The 24,217-nt window shown below is 33.2% G+C and overlaps 1 protein-coding gene across 2 annotated transcripts in view; it reads left to right on the top strand.

Annotated features, from left to right (window-relative positions):
• Positions 1-24,217, top strand: part of LOC129807909 (potassium channel subfamily K member 1-like) — a 57,679-nt gene extending 33,462 nt beyond the window's left edge. Inside the window, exons 1-4 of one of the 2 annotated variants that reach the window (XM_055857510.1) lie at positions 3,846-4,654; positions 7,990-8,133; positions 13,167-13,376; positions 19,852-24,217. In XM_055857510.1, coding sequence (XP_055713485.1) covers positions 4,318-4,654; positions 7,990-8,133; positions 13,167-13,376; positions 19,852-20,336 — 1,176 coding nt within the window. In that variant the 5' untranslated portion in view covers positions 3,846-4,317 and the 3' untranslated portion in view covers positions 20,337-24,217. Of the gene's footprint in view, positions 1-3,845; positions 4,655-7,989; positions 8,134-13,166; positions 13,377-19,851 lie in introns of those variants that run through there. The other variant, XM_055857511.1, reaches the window with a different exon arrangement.

Here is a 24,217-nt window from a genome sequence, read left to right as displayed (position 1 = left end):
TTATTGAATTAAAAATGGAAATTTTTTGATTGTGATTGATAAGTATAATTTTTTGCAGTTGATTTAATAAATTCACATAAATTGAAATTCTGTATCTGACAAGGAATTAATCAAAATTGCCGCAATGCTTCAAAAAAGCTTTTAGACTAAAATCATAGGACTTCTTTTGTTTATTACTCTCGTAATTGAGGTTAATTTTTGTGAGGTTATGTCATATATAACCTCTAAATTCAATTTATTTTTGCCAATATTTACCAAAAAACATCTTTTGGAATCAATATAAGTCCTTAGTACTCTTTAAATTCCTAAATTTGTTGCTTTATCTCTTAACTTAATCTTCTCCATAAAGACTTTTATTAATAAAATTCAACATTGCTGAATAAACTTTCAGCGCATAACAACTTTTTCACGACTTCTACAATTTCACAGAGTTGTATTTATTTATTTTTTTGACTAACTGAATATATTTATTAACCGAAATGAAAAACAAATATGCTCAAAGAGTTTTTCTGACTTAGGAGAAGCTTAAAAAATTTATGTTATTTTAGGATGCCAAAAGGGTTTACAGTGGCAAAGAAAGGTATTTCAAATTGCTTTATATTGAGTTTTTGTCATGCACAAGGTATGCGGTAAAATTCTCTCTAATTTTCTTCTAATGTTTTATGAATGGTTTGACACATAAATCTTTAATCTTTAAAGCCCTAAGTCAACCTTTGACGGTTTATTTGTATTCTGCGACAAAGATTTTTGGACTGTTAAATTTTCTAAGGGCCTAAAGAAAGGATTTGAAAGAAAGGATAATATTGCCTTTATTTGTCTGATTTATTTTAATTGTAAGGTTATAAGTAACTAAACATAATTCATTAATCAGATGGGTGTTCAATTGAGAGAAAATAAAATCAATTTAGAATAAAAAGCCTGAGAATTAAAATCTGAGAACAGTTTTAGTGTTACCATAGGAGAAACAATGTTCCTACGCAGAGAAAAACCCAAGATTTTAAAGACAGAAAAAATCAAATTAGAATAAAAGTTCTGAGAATTAAGAATTGAGAACAGTTTCTAGTGTCACAAGAGGATGACAGAATGGCCTTACGCACCAGAAGACCTAAACTCTTTTGTTCTGAGCAACTCAATTGGAACGTCAGAGTTAGATAAAATTTATTAACCAAAAGAATTTTTAATTAACAGAAAAAATAAATAAAATAAGAATAAAACTTTCGGAAATATTAAGAATTAGGAACAGTTTCTAATGGCGAACAAGACAAAACTATATTTCTACGTAGAGGAAGACCTAGACTTTTTTGTCTTTCGTCAATTCAATTGTAATGTTAGAATTAGGTGAAATTTAGTAATCAAGAAGATTTTTAAACGGCAGAAAAAAAAATTTAGAATTAAAAAAAGTTCTTAGTGTCACTAGAGGAAGAAGGAATGCTATTACGTAGAAAATGATCTAAGTTTTCTTGCCCTGAGCAACTCAATGTAATGTTAGAATTAGATACAATTTAGTAATCAGCAGACCTTTTAATTGACCGAAAAATCAAATTATAGAATAAAAGCTTTAAAAATGCAAAATTGAGAACAGTTGTTAGCGCCATTGGCGGAAGCATATCACTCGAAGGTTACGTTAGGTTCTTTTGATATAATTGTGACGTTAGAATTAGGTACAATTTAGTAATTAGAGGGATATTTTTTAATTTACAGAAAAAAAAATTATTAGAATGGAAAATTAAGAACGGTTGCCAGCACCACTTGCGGAAGAAACAGTGCCCTCACGCGGAGAAAAAGTTACTAGTAATGTCAAATAATTCTTGATAATTTTCTGGTTTTCATATCCCAGTGAAAAATATTTTTCTGCGAAGAAAAGCCACTCAGCTCTCAGATATTTGAAATGTGAAGTTATTACTTTAAAAGTGACTTTTTGTGAGCTTTTTGAAATTGAAAAATATAAATGTCCATCATAAAAGTATTTTGCGATGTTCAAATGAAAATAAAAAGGGAAATCTTTCTCCTGTACATTTTTTTAGTACATGACTGATCTGATCTGCTTCTGTGTGATATACTTTTCTTTCTATTAGTTTTTGTCTCGAGTGTTTTCCTTTAGTCCTTGTCGTGATCCAAAACAACCAAACAGTCGTAACAGGAACCAATACAAAGAAAAGTCGATAATGCAGAAGCAGATAAAAAAGGAGATGTACTAATAAACATTTTAGATGTTTTAGATAAAAGATTTGTTCTTTTTATTTTTAATTGAAATAACTCCATTATTAAGTGAATTGTATACAGTAGATCTCTCTTAATCGGGCATATGGGGCAAAATGTCATCCAAATTATCGAGGATTTAGGCTGCTATTCAAATGAAAAATGGGAAATCTTGCACTTGAACTTTTTTTTTTTAGTACATGAATATTCTCAAGTGCTTCTGTATTATCGACTTATCTTTTTGTGGGATCCTGCATCGACTGTTTTTCCCACTGTTTTTCGTGTTCTAAAACCACCAAACAGTCGAGACAGGAACCAACACAAAGAAAAATAGATCACGCAGAAGTATATATGAGAACAGTCATGTACTAAAAAAAAACGTTCAGGAGAAAGATACAGTCAAGTGTGCTAATCCGGGCGCTTCGCTATCTGGATCTTTTATGACTAATCCACTTAAAATAATATTTTTATTTTTATTTCCGTAATATAGTCACTAAAGTAACATAATATAACTATTCAAGTTTGAGAAAAAGCAAAAATAATATTTTTATCCATTAAATAAGTGAGTGTAATCGACTCATTTCAATCTTGTATCAGCTTGGGTTTTTCATTAAAATTTTCTAGCAGTGATATTTTCGCTAATGAAAACTGGTTGATTGAAAACATTTATCGTTTTTTTTTCCTTGAGAAAAAAGTATTGTAAATCCAAAGGTTTAATTAAAAGTGAATTAGCGAAAAGGCGACCCAGTTAGTGCATGCTGACTTATTTCATTATTATCATTATTTTATAAATTTTCTTTAATATTTTTGATAATTTTTTCTTATATTATGTTTTTGAATGAAACAGTGAATAATTCTATGGATTTAGAAGAAGTAAAAAAGAATTTCATCAGTCCAAAAACAAGCGTTTAAGTAGCACTCTTCGGAAAACGATCCAGTTACCCCACCTTACTATTTTCCTTTTAAATTTTTCGTTGGAATAGCACCATTGTTTGTTGAAAAGGGAATCCCTTGTGGTCAAAGCTATCTTTTTCTCCGAAAAAGAAGTTTGTTAAGCGAAGAAATCGATCTTGTTAAAATTTTGTCAAAATATTGTCAAAAGGATGTTGTTTATCAATCTCACAAAATTTTTTTTATCACATTTGATATAGAAAGACACTCTTTTCACAAATTTTTAACAAAATCCATTTGGCCAAAGTAATGATTTGACAAACTTTTCCATATTGTGAACTTTTTTCCAGAGTTCTAAATGAATATTTTGCTAAAAGTGGTTAATCCGCCTTAATCTTTAGGATTTCTTTAAATAATTTAAGCTGCAACGCACTACTTCTCTGGAATAGAAATTAAACAAGTAATGGATCTTTGAACTTTAGTTTTTCAAGCACTTTTTCCATGTTATTCTCATTAAACACCCCATAAATTTATTTTGTGAATGTAAATGATGCTGAAGAGAGCAGTTTGAGCTTTTACATACTTATTTACATTACATAATTTACATTTCTTGTCCCAGTCTCTCTCTCTCTTTCTGCCCAACTGCCTCCCCGGACATTTATCAGAAGAGACTCTGCCTTATCAGCTGAGTCTCCCTGACATCTTCCTCTGTGCCATGGGTTTGTAGTATAAATGTTGGGTGGAATATATTAGTCAAAGTCATTGAGTAATTGTCTGTTTCTGTGGACAGATTAAGTGCTGAGAAAAGAGTGATTTTCTTCTCAGCAAATTTAGTGCGGTTTGAGATTTTCTTTCCACTGTGATTGTCTTTTTTCGTGTGCGGCATTTGAGAGCAATAAATATGAAATTTTTGCAAAATCCGGAAAATTGCATAGACATTGAGTCAATGTGCCAAAGAATTTGGCTAATATTTGGCGACGAATTGATTCCCATTTGACGCGTTTGTTGGCATCAAAGCCCCAAGATCATCATTTTTGTATTGTTTCTCATCTTCTTTCGTGTGAGATAAAAAAGAAAAGAAAGTGTCTAAGTGGTCAGTAACATTGATCCGGGGGGCTGCTCAAGGTGTCTGGTGCACTTAAAGGTTAAAGACATAAATTTGCATTGAAATTGAAGTTTGTCAGTACGTGATCCTTTTCATTGTTCACGGGGATCAGTTTTGCCAAGATGGATAAGCGCAAGATGACTAGGGATTCTGCCCCAGCGGATGATATTGATGGACTTCTTGCGGATTTTACTGATGAATTTGAAGCACGTGCAGATGAGATTCGTTTGAAGCGTGATAAATTGGATTTTGCAAGAGAATGGCATTACGATGGTATTCACTATAAGAAGTTCACCAGACGCAATCATGTCTATCTCTGTGCTTTTGGAATTTTCTATGCATTTTTTCTGATTCTCGGTGCTCTTAGTTTCATGAGTATCGAATCACCCACTGAACTTGAAGCCCGTCGACAGTTGATACTGTACAGAAACACTTTTGCAGCCAAGTACAACATACAAGGTTAGAGAAATTATATATCTAGCCAAAAAAAAAAACACAAATGTTGATAAACATTGTCTGACGAGGAGTTTCTTGAATGAGAGTAGATTATTAGGCAATTTTGCGTCTGTTCAATGGTGCCAGATATTGTAATCATGAGCAAATTTCGTTAACACAGTACTTATAATCTTAGAATGTCTTAGAGCTAAACCCTTAGGTACCTATAATGAGCAAAGAAGATTTAAAAGACTCTTAAATATCTTATACATTAATCCCAAGTAGCAAAATTAAGTCAGCACAAAGTTACCGTACAGAGTAACTTCAACGTTATGTGGAGGTAATAATTACAATAATATTACCAAATGGTAAATTTCACTTCAGTCCACTATCTTTTTTTTAACCAACTGATGACAACAGACTTACCATACGAAAGTTAGAAATCCAATCTGTTGATCCATTACTACTTCAGTATCAGGAAAGTTAATTTTTTCATTCACTTTCAACCGCTTATCCTTAGCTGAGTCGAAGGCTTAGGACATCCAGGTTAGTAGCCTACGTTTGTCGATCCTTCGCCATGTTAGAAAAACATTCGCGGTCCATCCAAAGGCGCTCCAAGGAAAGATCCTGAATTTGTTTCAGCCACCTTGTCCTACGTCTGCTCCGAAGTCAACGCTTCTTCACAATGCATTGCACAGCTTTTCTGTGGGATTTTGCTTCCTAAAGCACTCGGTGGTACCTCATCTTCGCAGTCTGTATTCACGATCTTATTCTTTTCGTCATTACCCAAATCTCATGACCATAGGTGATAATAGGAATGAGCACAGCTTTGAAAACCGATAATTTGGCAGAATGACTAGGCTCTGCCTTCCTCAATAAACATCTGCCAAGCTCCCTCATTACTGAAGATGCCTGACCGATTCACGACAAAAGTTTTGCGTCCAAAGCGCTCTTGTGAGACTTCTGCCTTGGTCTTGATTTTATGTAACCATGGAGCTACATCGATGCAATGCTTTGGTTCAGATCTCCCCAATACTTCAGCTGATAGGGCAAGGGGGGACAAGTGGTTGAATCAGCAGCTGGTCCGTTGCCTTGCTTGAACGATTGTTGGTACGTTCCATCCGTCAATCTAAACTATCTGAGACTACTTTCTTACTTACTTCGTGGGCATTGTTACTGTGGAACATGTTGCAATCTTAAGGTCATAGGTTTTCTTTCGTGTCCTTCGGAGACATGGATTCTGAGATGGTTCGCGTTTTAGTATTCACTAAAAGTTACAACTTTTACCCCCTTGGATTTCTTTTCATCATTTTTATATAGGTCGTTAGGGCCTATATCGAAACTGTTCAACTTTTAGAGTTTAGAAAGTCAGTAGTTTTCAATTGTAATATATTTATGTAACATTTTTGTAACATTAACTTATTTGGGTTCTCTGATGTGTCAGTGAAGTTGATTGCTTCATACTTTACGTCTCGCTCCCAAACTGTAGGGTCTGGTGGACAAATATCGGATGCGCTTGATATTTCTCGGGGCGTCCCTCAGGGCTCAATTCTAGGACCCATCTTATTTTCACTTTTTATTAACGATCTTCCGCAAGTTCTCTGTTATTGCGGCTATCACTTATACGCAGACGACCTTCAGATGTACTGCTCTGGGGATCCGTCCCATTCATTTTACACGTTTGAGGCTATCAATGATGATCTCTCAAGAGTTGGTCAATGGGCTGACTGCAACGGCCTTCTTCTTAATCCTGCTAAATCTCAAGCCTTAATCATTCACACCATGTGGAGGAATCCTCTCACCCAGTTTATCTCTCAAATGAGGTGATTTCTTTCACTTCAAGGGCCAGGAACCTGGGTATTATTTTTAATGAAACTTTGACATGGTCTGATCATGCGTCTAAGATTTGCAGGAAAGTTTTCCTCACTTTGCGACGCCTTCAGTCCTTCACGCCTCAGGGTACAAGGCTACTATTAGTTAGAGTTTTAATTGTCCCTTTCCTCACGTACGGGGCTGAACTATTTTTCAGTGCTAACGCTGAAACACAGGCCCGACTGAATAGGGCATTTAACTCTTGTTTGCGGTATGTCTTCGGACTCCGAAAGTTTGATCATATTTCTCCTTGGGTGGATTCAATCCTTGGTCTTCCTCTATTTCCTTATCTGGAGACTCGTGCTGTAGACTTTATCTCACGGTTACTATGTGCTGGTATGCCACGGTATCTTGCGGAGCTTGTGGTGACTGGATCATCAACTAGGGCTTCGTATCTCCGTGTGCCCAGTTCAGGTTGTCGCATTCGCCGCGACTCCCTTTGTTCAGGGAATCGTTCTTTGGAATAATTTACCTCGCGAGCGGAAGAGGGAGCTTATCCTTAGATTTGTTGGTGCCGCGTGCTCCTCGTGCCCCACATGAGTTTTACTTACGTTTTTTTGTTTAAAATTTACCATGAATATGAAGTTATACTAATTGTATAGAGGACAGATTGTCCTATTATTTTCCAATAAATTGAATTGAATATAATTTAGCTACACAAACAGATTGAAAAGCTAAATTAGATTATTATATGGCTCAGTTCTAATTAAAAATATTTGTTCTATAAATAAACGCTAAATTGATTATAAATTACGTCATATTTACTAAAATTTACATCGTGATGAATAAATTTTGCTACTTGGGTCATAATTTGGGAAAATACTAGAAATTAGCTTAAATAAAATGTAAACTACGTCTATGAGATTTTTGGAATTTGGTAAAAATATTTGTTATATAAATAACGTAAAATTAATTAGAAAATACGTTAGATTTACTTAAATTTACATCGCAATGAGTAGATTTTGCTATTTGGGTCATAACTGCTAATTAACCTTATTACAATATAATAGTTCTATTCGTTTTAAGGATGTTTTATGAAACATTTTAAATAAAATAGTAAACCAGAATGCGTCTAAAACTAATTTAATAAACATATTTCTACCAAAAATAGTGAAACAAATTATTTAAGACTTTCTAAGAAACTTTTTACTATAACAACATTGAATAATTGTAACAGAATTTTGTAATTGAAGGGTTAAGAATCTCATTGACCAAAAACTTTTAAAGATTCATTTTTGAGTCTTTTTAAAGAATGAAATAGAGGGGAATCTTTGTGCGATGACGCAAGCGAAAAGTTGACAAACTTCTTGCACATTAATTTTATTAAATATTCTCCCAGAAAAAGCAAAGAGATGTAAGCTCATAACTCTTGAGGAATTTTCAGAATGAACGTGGGTGGGATTTTTTTTTCACTTGCTTTATATTTGAAAGCTCGAAGGGAACTTCCTGCAGACTTGATAAATTCCTTTCTCTCTCTCTCTGTGCAGATGATGATCTTGAGGCGTTTCTCAAGGAAGTTGTGAGTGCCAATGAACGGGGAATTTCAATCCTGAAGAATGCTTCGTCCAGTGAACTCAATTGGAGCTTCGGTCAAGCACTTTTCTTTTCCAGCACCGTTGTCACAACAATTGGTAAGTCTCATCCATTTTTTTTCATACCTATACGGAAATCCTCGGAAAACTCAGCAACTATGAGAAACTTAATCAATTGATGAATGAGAAAATTGTGTGATGAAAGAAAAATCCTCGTTGAGTGTGGTATTTGGGATGGAGTGTGCTCTCAATAAGAGAAAAAGAGATTAACAATTACGTGATGTGAATTGAATTTGTTAGTATTGAAGGATGTCTGTCTCTCTTGGTCTTTTCATCTTTCACCTTTTCCATGGGCTGGGAATCTTCCGGATTCAAGTGTCCTTCAGACGCAAAACTCTTCGTCTGCTCTTCATGTTTGTCGCGCAGAGAAGCACGAAGAGAGGTGTGCAAACAAATTGGGAAGAAAATTTCATTGGCAATGCGTTATTTAATATCTCTTTTACATTGGGGTTGCTTTTTCTTTTTTCCGGCTCAAATTTTGTTGGTTCTCAAATTTTGGGGATGATGTTTCATTTCTTTTCCACGAATTCGCAGTCAGTGATCTTTCTACGGTTTTTTTTCTTAAATTTATCTTCCATAAACAGAGGGATTCCTCGAATTCTTCAAAAGATGATTAAAGTCGCTGATTTAAATCTCTATTAAATTAATTTGTGTAGGAAAAGTGGGACAATTTAATATTTTTCTAATTTTCTTCGGAAATTTCCTCAGATCGTAAGAATATATGGAGCTTAATTTATTGAGTAAAGCTTTTCCTATTCAAATTTAAAAACTGATTGGTCAGTTTTTATCATTTCTGTTACTAAATAACAAAAAAGAAAATCGTAATTTTAAATACCTTAAAATAATATCGTTCGCAAAGAAAAAATTGGAAGCTCTGACCAATGGAAAACAATACAGTCGAGTTCATCAAATTTAAACGACCGACGGTTGCATTCAAAATATAAAATATGAGGTTAGGGGAAACTGGGGCACCACCAAACACGGGTACCACCAAACACTGTGATTTTTTAAATAAGTATTACACCTTAGAGGAGAAGACCTATACGAAACCATAGGTTCTATAGGGATGCTTGTCCAGCAAAAGAATTTTCAAGATAGTTCACGTACTTTAGAAATAAAAATAATTTTTCATAAAATTGTGAGATTTTGATAATTTTAGTCATTTATATATCGACCTGGCAAATGAAAATAAAACAAGTTAAGTAAAATTTCACTACATCGGTGCTTTCCTACATGTTTTGGGATAATATTTATGTATCTAATAAAGAAATTAATGTTCACATTTTTTTAAAAGAATATAAAATCCATCACAAAACAGAGTTTGTGGCACCAACAAACAGGCAAATTTCTCACAATTGCAGATGTCGCGAGGGTAGGTTGAATGGCAAAATTTTTCCTCTTATCTTTCTTACTCTTCATCTCCCTCTTTGTTCGATTTCAGAAATTTATATCCGTTCATGGGATTTTCATTCAAGACTCAGGAGAAATATAGTTTCAAGAACCCAATTTTGCATTAAATGATTTTTAATGATTCTTAAATGATTTTAATCAAGGATTGATGAATGATTTCTCGATTTTATTACAAATAATCAGAAGAGCGCGCAAAATTTGAACTTTAGGTAATATGTTTGCCTCGATTTTAGTGGCGCTGTTTTCCAGTCAGAAGTCGAATGTTGTCAAAATGATGAAAAATCCATTTAAAAATATGTTCGGTGTGCAGTGCTTTAGTTTTTTGCTATTTTAGTCACTCATTCTAAATTTTGCAGTGCTTTTTTCAGAATTATTTACATTTTCAACACATTCTTTATAATTAAGACTTGTGGTGAATGCCCAAAATAACTTCAATGGGTGAGAAAAAGAGGTGTTTTTTGGTGCCCCAGAAAGTGTTTGGTGGTACCCCGGGTGGTTGGAAAAAAGCGAAAAATGCATGGTGATACAATTTTCCTTTTTACGGAAAATTGGAGTGCTTCACGTAATCCTTGTATACATTAATATGCAGCCTATACCTAAGACTATAACATGGGGTAAGCAACATTTTTCTAAAATTCACAGTTTTCTTAGGAAATTCAGTCAAAATCGCATCTTTCAAAGGTGTTTGGTGGTACCCCAGTTTCCCCTATGTAAAAGAAATTTTACATGGAGTCTGAATTAAAACTATTTTTCTCTGATGTTTCCTCAATATTGTCGTGTATTATCGTAAATTCCTCAACAAATTCCACCTTTTTAACAACAAGGTTAATTGATAAATTTCTCTCAAGTTATTTTCCTTAATTTAGGAAAAGTGAACTTAACATGAATTCAGTTACGTTTTTGAAAATATTGTTCAAATTTATGAGGAGTGAGAAATGACATCTATACCCCCCAAATGTTCAAATTTGAGGAACTCTACTGTATATTGTTGCGAACCTGCTTTCAGGCATGATTAAATGCCTAGGGGATGTTGCACGGCGCTCTTCAAGGGATGAGTGCCGTATATTAGTGAATTTTTAATTTACCTCTATACTTCATGCGAGCAACATATATTCGCATCGAAGTAAGTCGAGGTAAAGTTCCCTCGAGTCGACCGGTGGTCAATATTTGAATGTTTTAATGGTGAATTTCTATAAAATTGTCACTGATTCGTATTTACTTATGGAATAATTGACCTATTAATATTAGATCATATGCCAAATATTAGTGCAAATATAAATAAATTGAATAAATAACTCTACCGGTCGACTTGAGGGCACTTTACCTTATGTGTGCTCTGGTACATCATCCGCGCTCAAGTAAGTGAGATCATTGCTGAAGCAATCCTGCTTGCACAATTGTCCCTTTACTCCGAAGTGCAAATCCCTCCTCTGTGCGCTTTTCAGCTGCACGAGTTTGAGCCCAAACTGAAGTAGATTTCGATTCTCCAATAGTGTCTTGGATAAAAGGTAAATGGAACTCCATTTGCACAAAAAGTCGTTGATGTTCGAAGAATTCAAATTCAATTTCGAATTTTCATACTAAATTTTCGAACAAGGTGGGGAAAATTTATCAAATATCACACTAAAAAGCTGGCAAAAGAGTGACTCAGTGATTATGGAGTGATTAAATAATGGAACAAGAACAGTAAGCGCCATAGTTCTGTTTTTTTCCTCACAACAATATGAAGACGGTCACATTTTGATACTCGAGCACTTCGAAATTCGAACAGGATGTAATTTCTGCCACCTTGCGAAAGTATTAAGAAGTAAGAAAGTCTCTTTTTTGGATCTTCAAATAGATTTTCGAATTTTTCAAGATCTACTTCTGTACGGAAAGTTTGATTCTCCAATAGTGTCTTGGATAAAAGGTAAATGGAACTCTATTTGCACAAAAAGTTGTTGATGTTCGAAGAATTCAAATTCAATTTCGAATTTGCATACTAAATTTTCGAAAAAGGTGGGGAAAATTTATCAAATATCACACTAAAAAGCTGGCAAAAGAGTTACTCAGTGATTATGGAGTGATTAAATAATGGAACAAGAACAGTAAGCGCCATAGTTCTGTTTTTTTCCTAACAGCAATGTGAAGACGGTCACATTTTGATACTTGAGCACTTCGAAATTCGAACAGGATGTAATTTCCGCCACCTTGCGAAAGTATTAAGAAGTAAGAAAGTCTCTGTTTTGGATTTTCAAATAGATTTTTGAATTTTTCAAGATCTAGGGTAAATTAAGCTAATTCAAAACCTGCTCCAAATGGAAATTTTTCGCTACTCTAGGAAACGTCATTGTTTTCATGATAAATACAGTATTAAATTATTATATTTATATATTTTCTATATCTAAGTTTCATTATTTAGTTAATTTTGCTCCAACTATAGCGAAATTCCATTCATATTCACAAATTTTAATTTGTTAATTTCTCAGAGAAATTAAAAGTGTACATTTTCACCATTGAATTTTTCATCGATCGAGCATGTTTTCCAATGAAAAACATAATGAGGTGACTGTTGTTTATTCATTTTGTTTAATATTTATGTCATATTTCTGGCTAATTTTAGTTAAATTAAGTGCTAATCTTTATTGTTAACGGTACGTGAAGTTTTCAAATGAAATAATTACCTATTTCGTGAACAAAAAGGGCTTTTCTGAAGTGTCTGCAAATGCTTCAATAGGAAACCCTGGAAATATGATTTTTTTTTGGAGAGATTTTCTTATTGTTTTAGATGGGAAAGGGGAAAAGACCAGGAATAAGATCAAATCCTCCACTCGCGAGCAACTCAACAAGGTTTTGGAAGCCTTTCGTCGCGGTTTCACTTACTCTGTTTGTCTCCAATTAGAAACTTTCCCTTGTGTCCATTTGTATTAATATGTTTCCAATAGCAGCATTTTACACTCGCGTATTTTTCTTGTATTTAAGAAGTTTTCAAATTATATTTAAAGAATTTTCACTAAACAGTAACATTCTAGAAGAGTCAAGGAGCAAATTTATGTAATTCTCTTCAGAAGAAATATGAATTTAATGTGTTGAATCTTCTGTCAAAGTTAAAGCGTCTGGAAATGGTTTTGAATTAGGACCTTTACCCTACTTCTGTACGGAAAGTATATCTCTGAAACATCCTCAAAAGCAGTGATGTATCAAAAATTGAATTCGAAGAGTGAAAAATTTGGTTATGTCATGCGTCATGCCTACTTGACATATGTCATTGACTTATGTGACATGTGTCACTCTTAAAAATAACTGTGAGAATATCCAAATGAATGTCATTGAATATTTAAGAAGACTCTTAAAATTTTGAGAAGCACTGAATCAAAATGAATATCAAAAATGCCCAGAGGAAGGGGAATGAATGAATTAAATTCAATTTGTTGGTTTTGAAAAAGTCGATGTATTGCGTCGAAATGAGAATAATTTAGCGGGAAAAAGTCCTAGATGGAAATAATGCTATAGCCTATAGCGCATTGATATAGTTGATTAAATGCATTGATTATTTTTTTTTGTTTAACAATTTAAATTAAATCTCAGCAAGAGTAAAATAGAATTTATTTGCTCAGCTGCGGATTTTAATTTTGTCGCTGATCAATTGATTTTATTTATTTTGTTTTTTTTTTTTTAAATAGGATACGGCCATGTGACACCAATAAGTGAGACTGGAAAGATTTTCTGCATGATTTATGCAACTCTGGGGATTCCGCTGACTTTGGTCCTGCTGTCGGCAGTTGTGGATCGTTTGATGATTCCCGTGAGTGGTCTTTTGGGCTTCATGAATGCCAAATTGGGCCACTTGTACCAGCCATTCAACATTCGTCTCCTTCATTTGCTCCTTCTCGGTAAGTGTCCTTTTTGCGTCGCAAATATTTGGTTTTGCACAACTTTTGATAGATGGGAACTTTGCGTGTTTCTTTCCTTGACTATTGTGCAATTTCCACTGAATTATTTAATGAAACCAACACGGAAATTTCGAAACGGAAACCACAGAGGGAGTATTCACCACTTTGCGCCACATAATCACTACTTTTGGCCATGAAAAGTATTAAATATTGCTAAACAACCCAATTTTGCAGTCAATCTTGTCCCTAATCAGTGTAATTAGCCAAAGAAATTTCATTATTTTTCACAAAAAAATAGTGAAAAATTGGCTCTTGGCAGAAAGGGGTGACACCTCTCTGTATATAAGGGCGTGTGTGGTTTGCTGCGAAAGCAAGAATGTTCACGGTTTTATCCGACGTTTTAATTAAAAGTTGCCAATGTGGGTTTTCTTGGAAGGAAAAGAACGAAAAGAACTTTTCTAATTCTTTTCGTCTAGAAATTGTTTGTTGTTTAAACTTACTGATTGCTGTGTTGAATTTTGTGCAGAGTCAGGGATTATATTTCTAATTCACAAGCTGAATTGCATCTCTGAAGATATCATCAACAAACATTTACTTTGAGAGAGTTCTTTGACTTTGCAATTCTTTCATTTGTTAAATCGAAAATGAATTATAAATGAATGTAAACATATGTCTGCGATTTATTTAATCAGATGGATTTATTTATTTATTTCGTATAAGATGCTGATTGAATGAATTTTGGATTTATTGAATTATAAATGAATCAGTTTTTTTCAATATGAGCAAGCTTTATTGATCTCCAAAATACAATTAATTTTCATAATTCAATTATTAATTTTTTTCTTAATTAAAAAAAAGTTAAATATGAGTATTCAACAAATACGGGATATTTCTGGATTAAATTAACACAGATTACTTTAAATAGCTCTTCTAATTGATATTGTTCAATGGATTTACCATAACGCAATAAAAAATTACTAAGGCAGATCCGGCATGTTTGAGACACTTTTTTGTGATTAGACTTTAAGGAATTATTTTCAAAACTTATTTTTTTATCTTGAAATTTTGTATAGCGCGTAGTATACTCACTAATATAAACTTTAATAAAATAACTAAATTAGGGTTTTTATAATATTTATTTAAATAATAAAAGAATAATCCACTGCGTCTCAAACATGCAGGCACTCCTCTAATTATTTTATTTGTTTTACTCCAGTATTAACTATTTAAAAGTAAAGACTATTTGATTCCCCGTCTAAGAAACATTAACTTTTAGAGAGGTCACGTAAGAACTTGAAGACTATATCTTTTAACGTTTGACCTTTAGTCCAATATCAAGCCTTCAATCATTATAAAAAATAAATTTCGAGAATAACATCAATAAACCAGTACCTAACCGATTTATTTCATCGATTGAAACCGACGTAGCTGGATTGAAAATTCCAAAAGCTTTGAAAAACTTTAAATTTAAGCAAATTGGTTGGAAAGTAGGCTCTCTATGGTGGTCAAACTTTGATATCCAACAGATGAAGAACCGTTACGATCTTCTTTCAATGTTGCACGGTTGCACGATCTTTTTATTTTGCACGGAGTAACATAATAGCCTGGGGTGTTCCTTTTCATTCTAACTGGAGATCAGTTGAAATGGCTGAAAGAACCGTTCTTAGGGCTCTCTTCCGTAAGCGTAAATTCGACTCTCTCTTCAAAACGTTTATGAAGTATCGTATCCTATCAGTAACCATTTTATTCAAATTTAAAACTCTTCTTGCATTCTTCATTAGTGGCGGTTATCTTGCTTCTAGACAAATTAGATCGTCAAGGATTGGTCCATCTATTCCTGTTCCACACCCAAAAAACGGAATGGTATAAACGAATTTTTATTTGTTTAGCTTCCACTCTTTTTAATTCATTACTTCATGATCATACAATGAAATTCGTGATACGATCAACAGGTTAAAAGTAGCTTTCAACAACTGCGTAAGGTATATCTGCTCGCTTGGTCCCCGTGATCACATTACTCCTCATAGGGACGTGTTTGTTGGTTGCGATTTACCGTCCTTCCTTCAAATGCGTGCCCTTCTCTTTCTGCATCGCCTGGTGACAGCTGGATCACCTGGTTACCTGGCTTCCCTCTTGACGAGGGGGGGTTCGGCTAGGATTCAGGGATATTTGGTACCTAGGGCGGAGCAAGATCTTTTTTACCGCACTCTTTTTGTAAAAGGAATTGCATTATATAATTCCCTTCCCCGTGAGGCACGTAGCTCTCAACGGGCGATTCAGAAACATTTCCAAACTGGGCTTAACTGATTAGTTTATATATTTTTTCTTTTGCTTTCTTTTTTCTCTTTTTCCTATTATTTATTGTTTTCTTTCCTTTTTCCTTTTTTCTGTTTTTTTCATTTTTTTAATTCTTTTTTTCTCGCCACGCAATTGTAAGAGGGTTGTACCCTATTTGTTGTGGATTTTTGAAATAAATTAAATAAATTAAAATAAATAAATTAAATTAAAATTCTCCAACCCAACTTGAGGAGTGTTTCATTTATCTTTGCTTCTTTTTGTGGTTCAGATCTTGTAAGCGTATTCTCAGGTTGAGATCTCTTCGTGGCCTTAAGCCTTTTCTCTGCCCAACAACTTTTTAATAGGTCTTCGTTTTCATGATTTTGACACCGTATATCATTGTAGTCCTGGGTTTCGGGGAAACCGATTATCCACTCTGCAAGACCAAGTACACGGAGCTCGATCCTCCCCTTTCTGTGGTCTGATCAATACTGACTCCCTTTCTTCTCGTATTCACGATACTCTCTTACTACCACGAAGGAAAATCACGGGGGTGGATTATGTAAGTAAGTGGACCCGGTGAATGATTCACTTGACAGATCAAAGTGAACATTTCACTAGTGAACCGCTAAAATGCGATTAATTATGAAGGCGGTGAACGATTCACTTCACTTGGTTTTTTGAGGTTAGATTTTTCACCGTCATTTGATGCAGTGAAACTGGAAGTGAATGCAATTTTCAGGACGAAAAATACATTGCAGAACCGGAAGTAAGGCTTTTTCACATAACTAGTATATAATGTGACTCGTAATCATTGAGTTTATAAAGCATTTAGCGCAAAAAAATTGCCAAAATATAATATATCGAAACACTGTTTTCGTGGCACGTATAGAGTATTCACTTCCGGACAAATCGAAAAGATTGACAAAATTTCTCACTCACGTTAACAGACGCTGCTCTTAGGTTTGTACACATTTTGTATTATTTTAACACCAATTTTACTTCATTCTTGCTAGAATATCGCGGAAAACTTAGACAATTTGTGAAAAATTACATGACCACTGAACAAAAACAATGAATTTTGACGTCTTCGAATTCACTCTAGCAGTTTTTCACCGCAACTGATTCACTCACTCATTCATAATCACTTTTCTAGCAGTTGTGAACGCGAGCGGTGAATCGTTCACTTGTGAACGCTTCACCAGTGAACGTTCACGATTTTTACATAATCCACCCCCAGGATTTTCAAAAGAATAGTCGTTAGGATTATTGTAAAAGAACTGAATCCTACAATGTTTTGTTTTATTTTTTAAATTTTTGTTTCTAATTTTCGATTTTCATTTTCTTGCATCTGAAAATAGACTTGTAGATTGCAGTAGAAACAGCATCGGTCTCGTTTTTCGGTAGTTGTTTTGTTACGGGATTTCTTTCACTTCAGTGTTGCTATGTTTTCGTTTTCTATTAAATATAGTTTTTTTGGCTGCAAACTTTTTTTTTCTTGAAAAGAACTAGGGGAAAGTACTCCCCCTTCGAACGTTCATGCCTTCGAATATACGAATTTTCTTTTATTTTCCTAAGAGACTTATAAATAATTATCTTGTAATTATCAATAATATTGATGATGAGCTAACTAAATTTAATAAAAATGTGTAAGTCTCTTAGGGAAAACAAAAGAAAATTCACATTATTCGAAGGCATGAATGTTCGAAGGGAGAGTACTTTCCCCTAGTAACTTATTTATAAAAAGTAGAATATCGCTGTAAAATTGTTCGCGAAGTGTACGATTCAGAACCCATGTACCCAGTGAAGACATACCTTTGGCCCCCAAGAAAGCCAAAACCCCAGAAAGCTGACATTTTCGACCACTGAAAAAGGTGCGTATGACACCGAAAGCTCTGGGAAGAAAAGTTTTTCATTCTGAGCTGAAATTTCCCATTCGACGTTCACCGACTTATTGTTGTTAATAATAAATTGTTGCGTCGGCGTCGGTTCTTTATCCTAAAAGTGTTTTTTTTTCAAGAAGCTCAATGGTTTTGGGCTTTCGTGCTATAGATTAAAAACATTAGTTTGTAACCTTTGTAACCGTTCAAATTACGGCAATTCGAGATTTCCTGTTAAAGCTTTCAGTTATCATGAGCTTTCCTGAGCTTTTCTCTTATTTTCCTTTAATAATGTAAGCTCTATTTTTTATTTATAAAATATTATATTAAATATTCATAGCAATAATTGCAATAAATTATAATATAGTCCAACAAGGAAAGTTTCAGTAATTCTTTATTTATCTTTCCAAATTTCATTTTTATATTCCATTATTTCATAAAGAAAGTTTCATTTTGAAGGTTATGTTTCTTCTTGAGTATAACATTATTGATATAAAATGAGGTTATATAATTTAGGTTATTTACTATTAAAGTATTCTTCTTTCGTGTTACGAAAAACAACAAATTAACTTATATAGGATGGGATCACAAAATGTTACCACAAATACTCTTTTTTTTGTGTTGTACCTTTAAAATGGTAAAGGTTAAATGGTTGTAAAATAAAATGCCAAAAGCAAAATGTAAGAAATTTATCAAAATTTAATCCTAGAAAAATTTTGAGGTTAGAATTTGTGAAGTAATTTGTATAACTACAGTGGAATTTTCTAAATTCGAACGCTTGGGGGGTATGAATCACATTTTTCACCTCCCAAATTCGAATGATCTTTTCAAAACTAATAGAATTTATGTTAGATTAAATTGTTCTTTGAATCAAAATGCCCGTACTTTATCACTAGTCTAAATGTTCAGGAAGCAGCACAGAAATATAATATCAATCATCCATAACTTATATTTTCCAACATAACTTCACAATTCACATTTTGAATTCAACTGCCGTTCGAGCTTGTGAGATTCAGATTTCAGAGACTCTACTGCAGAGGTATGCAAGAACCGTTGAAACCGAATGAACGTCAAAATAAGTTTGTTCTGGTAGCGTTTTGACCATTGACGTACATGTTTCATTTGACGTTTATTCGGTTTCAACTCAACGGTTCTTGCACGCCTCTGCTCTACTGTACTATCAATTATTTTATAATTTTTGTTATACCAAATAATGATGCATATCACAGGTGATATAGAATAATGTTGAATTTGTTTATAAAACGACAGGTGAAATACAATGTAAAAGAATTACAATTTTCACATATTAGATATTCTTAAAATCGTTTTTGATCAATTTTTTCCTGTTTTTTTAGGCACTAATTCTCGTCTTGGATGAGATATAATATTGTAGAAATTGAAGTTATTATATAACCTGAAAATATCAAAGCTAAAAAAGAAAAATAATTTCCTAATTGGAAATATCCAAGTTCAATGTAATTTGAACATCTTAGACTTTTGGATCAGTTTTTTTAGTTATAGCAATATTATTATTCAAAAAAAAAACTTCTTAATGGAATTTAAGGTGATACTTCCACGTAAGATATGTTTTGAATTTTTGAGGTTATGCTTAACATAACCTTAAATTTGAATCAGGATTTCATGAAATCAAAATTTCCAATCTTTTCTTTCTCATTGAATTTGTGTGTCTCAGTCTTTTGCATACAAACCTAAATTGAATTTATTGTGAAGTTCAAAAAAAGAAGAAGAAGAATGTGAAAGAATGGGATAGAGATATACAAAATGTTCGAAAAAGAAAGGGATAGAAATTTTGATTTCATGGAATCCTGATCCATTCTTATTGATTATGCCCTTGAGATTTCACCTATTTTCAGTGGCTTACTTTCAAATATCGCGCAGGTATTTCCATTTTTATTTCCTCAACATTCCTTCTGGGTACTGCAAAATGCTTCTTGAATAAATTATGAATTTTCAATTAAAGGAATTTCTCGTTATCCTTTGCAGTTCATGTGTTTACGTAAATTTTCAGCTCAAGTGCATTTGTTGCTTAAAGAGTTGACTGCAAAAGGGACTTTCAAGGAATACTCCCTGCACATATCTGCATGAGACATTTTATAGCTAAGACTCGAAGAGGATTATATCGACTGATAAATTTATACAAATGGCTGAATGTTGTGTAAAATTCATTGAGAAGGAAAATTCTAACATTTACCCAATCGAGAGATAAATGTTGGAATTTATAGTTATATCTCCCCCAAGAAGAGTGGTAGAAATGCAATTTTAAATCGAATCGATAAATTGGATGAATTTCTTTGCAGTTGTGGTCATTGGACTGCTCTTCCTCGTTGCTCCAATGTTTGTATTTGCCTACATGGAGCCCAGCTGGGATCTCCTGGATGCATTCTACTACTGCTTCATATCACTCACGACCATCGGCCTGGGGGATTTTATTCCAGGGGATGGGGAGAATGTCTCCAATCCGACCCTCTACAAAACCCTGACCACATGCTATTTGTTGCTGGGTTTGGCTGGGGTCATGCTGGCTCTATCGGTGTTCTATCAGATTCCACAGCTGAATTTGGGGCAATTGTTCACGGAATACGGAAGTGGAGCGAGTGAATCGGAGAAGATGAGACTGTCCGGAGGGGGAGCACCATGCTATTCGGGTCCAACGGGCCTCTACATTCCCCAGCGCGATGAGGAGGTTCGTCGAGCTGTTGTTAGGATCAGGCCACGTGGAGAGGATTCACCAAGTCCAGAGGATACCACGCCCATGCATGCCAGGGATATGCGAGTGCCATGAGCGCCCGAAGGAAGATGGGAAAGGAATACAAAGTGATGGAAATTGAAGAGAGAAAGGTAACTGCTAAAAATATCCAGTAATATTTAAAAGAAGAGGAAGAAGAAAACATTTAAGACATTAAATAATCCACTTTAGTGAAAAAAAAAACTAAGAAAATCTATAAAGGAAAAGATTTATTATGCTTGAATTTTGAGACTTTGAATAATATTAACCCACAATTATTTCTTTTGCCCTAGGTTAAATTGAGGTTATGTTGGTAACATAACCTATAAACGAATTTTCACTTACAGTGTCCGCTCTCTAATCCGGATCGGCGTAATCCGGACGAGTTATCGACGGTTACATTTAAAATAATTTTGAGGTTATGTATGTATCTCTGTTCACGAATTAAAATGAATTATCTTGTAAAGTTTTTGTTTAATAGAATTTTCTAATTATGTCTTTTTAAGCTTCTTTAAAACTTTTATTCTAATTCTACAAAAAAAACTTGTATTATATTTTCGAGACGTTAAATAAATTTAAAAAAAATCCATCCGGATTACGAAGCGGACATCTGTCATATTGTCTCCTAATCATCCGGATAACGAAGCGGTCACTGTATTTGCAAAGTTCAAGTATACCAATAATTTTTTTAATAAAAAAATAGCACATTATAGGTTATTTTTTTTTAGGGTTATGTATAACAATAACCTCATTTTTATCATGGAATTCCGGAATGACCAAGAATCCCAAATCTTTCGTGCAAATTTACAAAAAAGTCTGCCATTTTTTTAAAAACGGTTTCCTATAATAGCATATCAGCACCGGAATTCAGGTTAGGTTACGAAAATTTTATTCATGTCAACAAACTGAGAAAATAGTCCAGTTGAAATATATTCAGTAAGTCCTTGAATATTTTCGCAAATTTCATTTTTTATCCCATTATTTGATAAAGAGGTTAGATTTTGGAATACTAGGTTATGTTTATTCTTCGATCTAAAACAATGATAATATAAAAATGAGGTTATGTGACTTAGATTATTTTCTAATAAAGTCTTCTGCTTCTTTCGTATTACAAAAAACAAATAATCTTTTTTAACTTTTATCATTGAAATGTGTAAATGGAATCAAATGAAAAAAAAAAACCAATGATATGAATGCTGTTCAAATTAAATATTCAAAATGTTATTAATTTGAACAGAATTTATATGATTAATTTGACCATTTGAGAAGCAAACTGTAAGAAACTTAAAAAAAATCTAACCCTAGAAAAAATTTGTGGTTAGAATTTGTAAAAACTCTGATATGATTATACTAGAAGCGAGAAATTTCAGCCTTTAAAGTTTTTTTTTTAAGGTTATGGTTCCTAAAATTTTCTTGTTCCGTGATTCTATTTCATTCTGATATACCAAATTGATATATCACTAATTGATATATCACACAATATCACACGAATAATTAACTATTTTGCGTACACATAAACAAAAACATGAAACAATCTAACCTCAAATCTTCGAAAATCCACTAGAGACAAATTCGGTGTTTTTTTTACCTTTAGGGACGATTGGGTCATATATGACCCATGAAAATTATGAAGCTTTCCTGAAAATACCAATAAACTATAATTTTTACTTTGTTGAGAAATATTATGTATAGTTGTTATAGTTTCTAGTCCCAAGAGTTTTTTTCTTAAAAAAAAATTAGAAATATTAAAAATATTAAAATTCAAGCACCAACGGGAAAATTTGAAAATTCGTCATTTTTGAGCTCAAATATTTTTTATATAGCAAATAGCTGGAGATTTGCAAAAAATATCCTAGATTCCTACATCTTTCTACTTTGTGATTATGTACAAACATTAGAAAGAAATAACTTCAGGTAGTCAGGAAAAATTATTTTCTCTATGGGTCACGGGTGACCCAATCGTCCTTAAAGGGTTAATACGCTTATACGACCCACAAGCCCTGAGATCTTCCGTGTAATTTGTCCTGAAGACCTGAAGAGTAGCATCTCAAATTTACGCGCAGATTCCCGTAGTAATTTGCCCTTCCTGAACTCTTCCAATGCCTTTTCCACATCATATAATTCATAGAACCGATGGTTTTTTTTTCTCTGGTCATTGTAGAGCTCAGAAATTGAGCAAAAAAAAAACATAAAATGAATAAGAAATTTAGGAAAGCAAAAGATGTTTTTCCGGAATAGGCAACATTACCTCTAGCTAGGAAATTTTACCCGAAATTTAAAAATTGATTAATTATTAACATAAACAGAAGCAATCTTCAATGAAAGCTAATCAATTTTCATGAAAAACACCGAAGGAAAACCTTCTGCACTTCTCCACAAATTACAAGACTACTAGAAACACAATCGATCTATCACATTTTTTGTAAGACTCTTTCCACACTGAGTTTTTACAACGCCATTTAAATTCAAATTATACCTAAAATTTAACGGTCTTTGTGTTAATACATCCTAAAATGAATAAATATTTAAAAGCAAAATTAATTCATTGCCTATTCGAAGATTATATACATAATTTTAATTAATTTATTTGCATGGCCGAAATTACACTCAAAATGGCCGATATTAGAAGCTGGCCTCACTAATACCGGCCTCATCAAGTAAACGCCATGAAAGTTGTATCAGTAGGTCGTATAATACGGTTCATGCAATCGAGTAGTTCAATACAAGTTTTTTTCGGTATGTCATCTTGCGGTGAAAAGCTGCATATTTGTATCTTAAGTTCTATGGTAAATTTTACGTTATTATTACTTTCTCTTAAAGGATCCGAATGTTTTATTTTGCTTCATGGGTATAAATTTTTATATTTTCTTTTCCACCTAAATGCGCGATGCAACCGCTACAGGCGGCAGAAAAATGAACTTATCATGTTCCAAAAAAGCTCTTGAGTTTGCAAACAGAATAATTATTTATTTTTGATTAGGAAATTGTGGGTTAAACATATCTTTGACTATTTATTCAATGTCTTTTGCAATTCAAGCTGAAAAGAATTAAGAAAAAAAAAAAGAAAATGTGCGATGAGGTGAAAAGAAAAAGTCTATCAAAAATAATATTTATATATCAATGTTATTCACTTGTGAAGTTTAGACTCTATTTAGTGACGAATGAGTTGAAAATGAAGACAAATTTTATCTGCTGTTTGAAGTACTGAGAGTGTGCAAAGATGAAGAGTTAAAATACAATAGATTGTAATATTTCATAGAATTTATTCTGAGATTAATATATTTATTTTTAGAATGGAGAAAGTTAAGAGGATAATCACCATCATACAATATCATATTTAAACTAAGAATATTATAGTGGTTTAAGTAAGCAAAAGTGGGAAAAAGAGAGATTAAAGGAGATGGAAAAATCTTCCATTTACCTTTCTCTTAAACCATTTTGTGGAAGATGAATAGAAGAATTATGTGACCTTTTGTGATTAGCTTCCTGTCCATTTTTATTAACTAAAAAAAATATGCATTCAGCACGATGTTAGAGTGCAGAAGAATAGGTGGATTTTTCCATAAATCAGTGAAGAGTGAATGAGATTTCCAAAAAAAACCCTCTCATCAAGAGATATTTCCATATTTTATTTTTAAGTGAGAAAAAATCCACAAAGAATTAGAATGAATCACATGGATAGCATCGTAATAAAATAAAACACCGCCTGATTTTAATTTTAAATTTTTGTCCCCATGCTGCCTGAATCACACATTTTTTTTCAATCTCATTCCTCTTCGAGAATTTTCCAAGCACGCCAGAAAAAAAATTATTGGAGAGTAACAAACTACAGGAAAACACATTTCGATCATTTCAAAAGAAAATCTCAGCTAAATAAAAATCATAGAAATTAAGGGATAAATCCAAAGACATTAAATGCTCAATAAAACAAGAAAAAA

This window comes from Phlebotomus papatasi, chromosome 3 (assembly GCF_024763615.1).
Source record: "Phlebotomus papatasi isolate M1 chromosome 3, Ppap_2.1, whole genome shotgun sequence".
In the NCBI taxonomy this organism is placed as follows: Eukaryota; Metazoa; Arthropoda; class Insecta; order Diptera; family Psychodidae; genus Phlebotomus; species Phlebotomus papatasi.
The sequence above is the reverse complement of the archived record's forward strand: the minus strand, read 5'-3'. Positions and strand labels throughout refer to the sequence as shown.